We start from the raw sequence: 8,020 nt of genomic DNA on the forward strand, positions 1-8,020 counted from the left end.
CGTGCGAGCAATTGAATTACCAGAAAATCTAGAAATGTATACTGGAAATGTATAGTCAAATGACGTACAAGCAGTTGAAACAACTAGAAATCTAGGTACATAATTGTATTGTGATACATAAAACATAGGTTATTGTTTTTGGGCAGACTTGTGCCTTCATTTATTTATGAAATACATAGGATTTACATAGGTAATTAATAATTATATTCTATACAAACGTATACAATTGTATACACATAAAACATAGGTAGGTTATTGTTCTAGAAATCTAGGTACATAATTGTATTGTGATACATAAAACATAGGTTATTGTTTTTGGGCAAACTTGTGCCTTCATTTATTTATGAAATACATAGGTAATTAATAATTATATTCTATAGAAACATATACAATTTTATACGACTCTACAAAACATATTGTTCTAATAGATACTTAGGTAAAATGAGTGATGCGGTTTCAAGGTTTTTCTTGATGGCGATATCCTCCCACAACGCATGGCAAATTGACCATCTCATTGTTAGGTACTCCATCTGCAAACCTCATCATGTGTGCAAACCTCATCAAATCATGAGTTTTCTATCAAACAATTGACGTGCGAGCAATTGAATTACCAGAAAATCTAGAAATGTGTACTGGAAATGTAGTCAAATGACGTACAAGCAGTTGAAATAACTAGAAATCTAAGTACATAATTGTATTGTGATACATAAAACATAGGTTATTGTTTTTGGCAAACTTGTGCCTTCATTTATTAATGAAATACATAGGATTTACATAGGTAATTAATAATTATATTCTATACAAACGTATACAATTGTATACGACTCTACAAAACATATTGTTCTAATAGATACTTAGGTAATAAATGAGTGATGCGGTTTCAAGGTTTTTCTTGATGGCGATATCCTCCCACAACGCATGGCAAATTGACCATCTCATTGTTAGGTACTCCTACAGTTCAATTCAATTTTAATTGATTTAATAAAATAGAAAAATACAAAGAGTACATGAATTAATGTTCGAAAAAAAGAACTAAACGTGAGAGGTTGAAATACCAAAGAAAATAGTAATAAAATTGATATTATGGAAATTAAATTGATAGGACAAATAAAATTAAACCGACCACCCAAAATTATAAAATATGTAGAGTAGAAAAAAATATGAAAACAGAATTATTCTTAATAAAGTCAATAAAAGATCATGTACCTCCTTTTAATTAATTGATAATCTTTTTTAAAGAAATAATTAAATGACAATAATATCGTAGTTATAAATATTATTGAGAGAAGTATTAAACTGTAGTCGTAAAACTGATAAAAGTGACAAAAGTTTCAAAGTAATAAATAATATTCATTTTGTCCACAGCAATTTTAATCTAGGTCAAGTGAAACAGAAAGGCAACAAAGATCTAATAATTTTATGTGTGATATTTTGTGAAAAATATCTCTGTGTAAAGAACTAGTGAACTTAATAAAGGCAACAAAAGAGACATAAAAACTAAAATTATATGTGATATTTTCTGTGTATAAATATCTCTGTGTAAAGAACTAGTGAACTTAATAAAGGCAACAAAAGAGACATAAAAACTAAAATTATATGTGATATTTTCTGTGTAAAGAACGAGTGAACTTAAAAAAAGACACAACAAAAGAAAGCTAAAAACTAAAGTTATGTGTGATATCCGCGTGTAACGAATATTTGGTATGGAGAAAGACAGCCAAATTCTCGTTCAGCATCCTCAAAGTCCGCCCCATTATCAGCACCAAAACGACCCAAATCAAAATTGGCAACTGAAGAACCATCACGAGCCAAATCAGAATCAGCAAAAGTGGATCTCTGGTCCGCACCATTGCCAGTATCACCAAAACGGACCAAATCAAAATCATCAACTAAAGATCTCCGTTCAACTCCCTCTGGAAATCTACAACAAAGGAATTGGCAACTGAAGAACCATCACGAGCCAAATCAGAATCAGCAAAAGTGGATCTCTGGTTCGCACCATTGCCAGTATCACCAAAACGGACCAAATCAAAATCAACTAAAGATCTCCGTTCAAGTCCCTTTGGAAATCTACAACAAAGCGGCCCTCGCAATCGAAAAGCTACTCAGCAAAGTTGACGCTAACAACAATGGGCGGGAACCTTGTTTTGTACCAAATCAGAATCAGCAAAAGTGGATCTCTGGTCCCCACCATTGCCAGTATCACCAAAACGGACCAAATCAAAATCATCAACTAAAGATCTCCGTTCAACTCCCTCTGGAAATCTACAACAAAGCGGCCCTCGCAATCGAAAAGCTACTCAGCAAAGTTGACGCTAACAACAATGGGCGAGAACCTTGTGTGATGTTTTCTGTGTAAAGAACGAGTGAACTTAAAAAAAGACACAACAAAAGAAAGCTATAAACTAAAGTTATGTGTGATATCCGCGTGTAACGAATATTTGGTATGGAGAAAGACAGCCAAATTCTCGTTCAGCATCCTCAAAGTCCAGCCCAGTCCAGAAATTCGCCAAACCAGTTCGATTTCGACCTCCAAACTCCCGAAAGGGACCTGTCTCCCGACACAAACATCGACGAAGACCAAATCAAACCCACCATCATCCCAAGGAGAAGGCATAGCGAGATTATCAACCGGTTTGAAAACTTGGCGCTTGATGAACCACCTGATTTGACGGATCTGCGAAAGATCAAACCCACCAATCTGACGTGTGGAGGAACCGACTCTTCACCAAGGCATCGGAGGGCGAGTCTTAATGATGCACCAAACCAACAACGGTTCAGTGTGAATATCAACAACATCAATAGTTCGAGGGTAACCGACGACAATACGTCCAAGACGCTTCAGCGTCAACAACATCAGTAGTTCGAGGCTAATCGACGCGGACACGTTAACCCCAAGACATTTCAGCGTCAATAGTGCGAGAGCAAACGACACGGACGCTTCAACACAAAGAAGATTTACCGTCAATAGTTCAAGAGCAACCGACAGCGACGCATCAACGCAAAGACTCTTCGCCAGTTCCGACGAAGACCAAATCAAACCCACCATCATCCCACGGAGGAGGCATAGCGAGATTATCAACCGATTTGAAAACTTGGCGCTTGATGAACCACCCGATTTGACGGACCTGAGAAAGATCAAACCCACCAAGCTGACGTACGGAGGAAGCAGTGACACCTCGTCGTCGCCAAGGCACCGTAGAGCGAGTCTTAATGATGTACCCAACCAGCGACGGTTAAACCTGAACGTCAACAATGTTAATAGTTCGAGAGTAACCGACGACAATGCGTCAACCGTAAGACGCTTCAGCGTCAACAACATCAGTAGTTCGAGGCTAATCGACGCGGACGCGTTAACCCCAAGACATTTCAGCGTCAATAGTGCGAGAGCAAACGACGCGGACGCTTCAACACAAAGAAGATTTACCGTCAATAGTTCAAGAGCAACCGACAGCGACGCATCAACGCAAAGACTCTTCGCCAGTTCCCGACTCGACGCCGATCTTGGCCGAGATATCACGAACTTCATCAACGACAACACTGCCCGCATTGAAGACAAGGTCGAACTCATCGATCAACTTCGCAAGGGGTTCTTCAATGTCGATTGTCTTCGGCGGATCCGCTCCGAACGCCATCAGTATTCGGGAAGCGCTTTCGATAGTTTGCACAATATTGAGGAGAATATTTATGCGGAGGACAAGTTCAATGGGCATCGATACGAAAGGGATGAGGACAAGTCCAATGGCCATCGATATGAGAGGGAAAGTGACCTGAAAAGGGACATTATAACTTGGTAGAAGTAGAAAGCCAGCCTAGTTAGCTTAGTTGGTAGTGCGTCTGCCTTGTAAGCGCCAGGCCGCGGGTTCGATTCCCGCCCGGGACGGATTTTATCCTGATGGGATAATGTTCGTTCTCGGAACGGCTGGCTTTCTTCTATCCTGTCTTCCTTCAAGGGATAATGTTCGTTCTCGCCGGAACGGCTGGCTTTCTCCTATCCTGTCTTCCTTCTCTCTCCGATTTCGGGACGATAAGACCTTAGCAGTTACAGTTCTTAAAACAAAAAAATCAATAGGGGAAAGGAAAACCAGCTTTCCCCTATTGATTTTAATTTGTTTTACCAAGTGTTGTGTATACCCTTAAAAGTTCTAACTTTTTAATATTGTTGAAAAAAAAACTGCTGAGGTGTTTTGCTATGGAATTACCCGGTGGTTCAGTCAACTGTGAAGTTCAAAGAAAGGGCCCCCAAAGGCCCTGATGGCTCGATCGAAATCTATTGAACAAATGTTCTTAACATATTACAACAATTCAATATGTGTGCCGCCGAATTTCAATAAAATCAGACAAACCGTGAGATATCACAAAATCAAACCACTACACCACCGAGGCAGGTTGTACAAAAGTACATATGTTATCGAAACGATCTCGACTTATGATTTATGATCAATTTTCCGTGACTAAGCACGGGCAATCTTACATAAAAAAGAAAGAATTTTAATTGTGCTGAGCATAAAATCCTCGTCTCAAAACAAGTCCCCCTTTTCCCCGCTTAATACAACTTCGCTAATTTTTTTGACTTGACTTGGACTCGAACCACCGACCTCCAGATCCGAAGTCCGCCGCGCTAACCACTACAACACTGATGTTGGTGGGCAACCGTACATACTTACTAAGACACCGAGCCTAGTTAGTTTGCAGGGTTAGATTTCCGCCCGAGGCGGATTTTATTCTACTTTGGAGAGATAAGACCTCAGGAGTTGCAGTTCCTCTAATATTTACCGCTAATATTAGAAGCTTTAACTTTAAACTAACCTACCTCGGTGGTGTAGTGGTCAAGGCGCTCGCCTGGTAAATAGGAGGGCGTGGGTTCAATCCCAGCTGAGGTATGGAATTTTATCCTCAATATAATTTGAGAATTTGACCACAATAATAGTAGTAGCCTACTGCTGGAGTAAAGGGACTTTTCAGTCCTATGCGAGCAGTATAAATAAGCACTATTATTATAAACTTGGACATGATCATCATGCCACACTCAGACGGCTTCCGCTACTGTCTGACCATGGTCGACCGCTTCACTTGATGGCCCGAAGTCATCCCTCTCGCAGACCAAGAGGCTCCCACTGTCGCCAAGGCCTTCTACACTCATCGGATTGCCCGGTTCTCCGTATCACAACGGATAAAGGCCGTCAATTCGAGTCCTCCCTATTCAAGGAACTCACGATAGCATGTCTATGTATACCGGGGCAATAGCATGCTATGGTCAACATTGATAGATTACACAGAATCAGTTTTATTACATAGAAATCAACTCGGTATAAACAGTACCCTTGTACAGAGTCAGAATAAGTAGAAAAAGTACCAAACTACAGTGTATTTCAGAACTATCAGATGTACTTTTTACTACCCAGGAATGTCTTGGAATTTCAGATGTCTTTAAAGTCCCCCAGCCAGACTAAGCTGGTCTACTCCCTGTTTAAAGTGCCCCAGCCACACTAAGCTGGTCTACTCCCTGTTTAAAGTCCCCCAGCCAGACTAAGCTGGTCTACTCCCTGTTTAAAGTCCCCGAGCCAGACTAAGCTGGTCTACTCCCTGTTTAAAGTCCCCCAGCCAGACTAAGCTGGTCTACTCCCCGTTTTAAGTCCCCCACCCAGACTAAGCTGGTCTACTCCCTGTTTACAATCCCCCAGCCGGACTCAAGAAGTGCTTCAAACATCTTTTAATTTTATTAAGCCGATTCGATTTCTAGAGAAATTAACACTTTGAAAATTTCACCACTTACGGAGTGAGGGCAATTTTTGGAATACCCTGTAGAATCAATAAACTTCATTGATCTGAAGAAATTTCTTCGAATTAAATACCTAGAACACCCATTGGCAAGGAATTCCAAGATTGAAACACAGCCTCTGGGTGTAAAGCTCGCGCGTCTTAGGAGAGAACAAGCTGGGTCCGTCCCTCCGGGAATTTTTTAGCCCGTAGTTTATTCGATCGTGATTAGAGAAAATCAGTACCTATGTACGTATGTACCCACCCAATTTGTTTAATATTCAGTTTATTATCATTCTTGATTTGATTTTTTGATTTTACTTTCATGTAATGATTTAAAATCAAGACTAGAGCCCGTTCTCCCTTTATTCCCAATATAAGGCTCAAGTCACCCATCCATTTATTGGCCTTGCTCGGCGTAGCTTAACATAGATGACGCTAAAACCGGTCTTAAATGATCGACTGAAGTGTTACCTAAAACTTTCTCGCTTTGAGTTCATAGGTCATCGCGACAAATTTCGAGATCAGAGCTCATTTATGTAAGAAAATGTGAAAAAATCCTCCAAAAACCAGTTTTTTTGGTTTTTTGGCTTTATGGTTCTCTGAACAAAATTTGCACCAGTGTTCCTGGTAAAAAGACCTTTAATTTGATATATAGGTCGACCAGGTTTGGATAACTCCTTCTATGGGGACAGACGATAGCTTCAAAAATGGGGCTTTTCTAACATTTTTTTTATCCTATAGAAATATTCCTTTAATTCCATCAATATTTTCAAGGATTTCTCAAGGCATAATAGGCGATTATTATTATTATTATTTGAAAAAGCTGGTTCCGGGTCCCTCGAAAAGCCCGCGCCCGGTCAAATAGCCCCGGACGGACCCCCTAAAAACGCCCTGACCACCAATAATAATGGAGTGATAACACACTTTACAAAATAGGGAATATGTAACATAATAGGGAATATGTAGCAATAGGGAATATTGTTGTTAAGGAAACCGCTTATGAGTTCCACAGGGAATTTCCAAGTACGCTACATAATATTAGGACAGGGTACCTAAGGGGTATTTAGGTACAAGGGAGGATTCCATACCTCACAATGCAATCCCAAATGAAGAAACATTTCAGATTTGGGTTTACCTTTCACTTCATACCTACTTCCGAGAAGATACCTAATTATGAGCAGACAAAATGTTTAGACCAGTTTTGGTGTAAAGGGGTGAAGAGAAAATTTGAGCGGTAATTTTGGCATCTCCACCAAAATGTAGGTGGTACATATAACTATCTACTTCACCTATTTCTCGAAAGGTAATACGTGTAATAATGGTACTAATTTAATGAGAATTTAAACATAGGTACCTAATATGAGTATGTTCAACCTACCTCGGTGGTGTAGTGGTCAAGACGCTCGCTTGTTAAACAGGAGGGCGTGGGTTCAATCCCAGCCGAGGTATGGAATTTTATCCTCATATAATTTGAGAATTTGACCACAATAATAGTAGTAGCCTACTGCTGGAGTAAAGGGACTTTTCAGTCCTATGCGAGCAGTATAAATAAGCACTATTATTATTATTATTATTATTATTATTATTACTTTTGCCTGCCCCATCGACCATGTGCACTAGCAACAAATCCATACATGCCAACGCAGCCAATGTTTTCTACACGCCACGAAAGGTCAAAAAATGTCAGACTAGCAAGAAAGGCTCCGAACAGGACTGGAATTTTTAGAAACCATTCCCGGAATATTTACGTATATTTCTAGCCAATTCTAACTATCCATGCTCACATCAAACATGTATTAATGTATAGGTACTTTTTAATAAGGACTCAACAATTTGGCCAGGATCGACCTTAAGAATCGCTGAGGAGCCAGCCTAAACAGACAATTCTATTCTAGTGCCCGGTAATCAAGACAAGTATTTAATTAGTGTCATCATTATTCTTGCTTTGACGTTGCCGCTTCGGGTAAAAATACGCGGTGCAATTCTGTAGTATGCCTCTCATCAGATGGGCGAGAAGAGACACAATACTTCCCATTTAGGAGCTGGGTCAACACGAGAACACCAGAAAGTAGCAACAGCCTATTGGTCTCGGGAAGTTACTTTACAACTAACTCTAATTAAATTCAAATGAGCCAGCCTAGTTAGCTTAGTTGGTAGTGCGTCTGCCTTGTAAGCGCCAGGCCGCGGGGTCGATTCCCGCCCGGGGTGGATTTTATCCTGAAGGGATAATGTTCGTTCTCGGAACGGCTGGCTTTCT

At 40.1% G+C, this 8,020-nt stretch overlaps 2 protein-coding genes across 2 annotated transcripts in view; both read left to right on the forward strand.

The window, feature by feature from the left end:
- Positions 1 to 1,526: 1,526 nt before the first annotated feature.
- Positions 1,527 to 2,359, forward strand: LOC113470740. Its single transcript, XM_026829424.1, has 2 exons — positions 1,527 to 1,872; positions 2,217 to 2,359. Exons 1-2 carry the CDS (start codon positions 1,704 to 1,706, stop codon positions 2,357 to 2,359), a joined length of 312 nt encoding a protein of 103 aa, XP_026685225.1. The 5' UTR covers positions 1,527 to 1,703.
- Positions 2,360 to 2,446: 87 nt separating this feature from the next.
- Positions 2,447 to 8,020, forward strand: part of LOC113470741 — a 6,672-nt gene continuing 1,098 nt past the window's right edge. The window contains exons 1-2 of the mRNA XM_026829425.1: positions 2,447 to 2,844; positions 2,909 to 3,784. Of these exons, the coding sequence (XP_026685226.1) occupies positions 2,447 to 2,844; positions 2,909 to 3,784 (1,274 nt within the window). The remainder of the gene's footprint in view (positions 2,845 to 2,908; positions 3,785 to 8,020) is intronic.

Source organism: Diaphorina citri, unplaced genomic scaffold (assembly GCF_000475195.1).
Source record: "Diaphorina citri unplaced genomic scaffold, Diaci psyllid genome assembly version 1.1 scaffold1792, whole genome shotgun sequence".
Classification (NCBI taxonomy): Eukaryota; Metazoa; Arthropoda; class Insecta; order Hemiptera; family Psyllidae; genus Diaphorina; species Diaphorina citri.

What these genes read in the sequence shown, in the direction of transcription:
- LOC113470740 (XM_026829424.1), top strand. Translation starts at nt 1,704, where the DNA reads ATGGAGAAAGACAGCCAAATTCTCGTTCAGCATCCTCAAAGTCCGCCC. An exon ending in CCAGTATCACCAAAACGGAC is followed by an intron (nt 1,873 to 2,216) that starts CAAATCAAAATC and finishes ACCAAAACGGAC; the next exon opens with CAAATCAAAATCATCAACTA.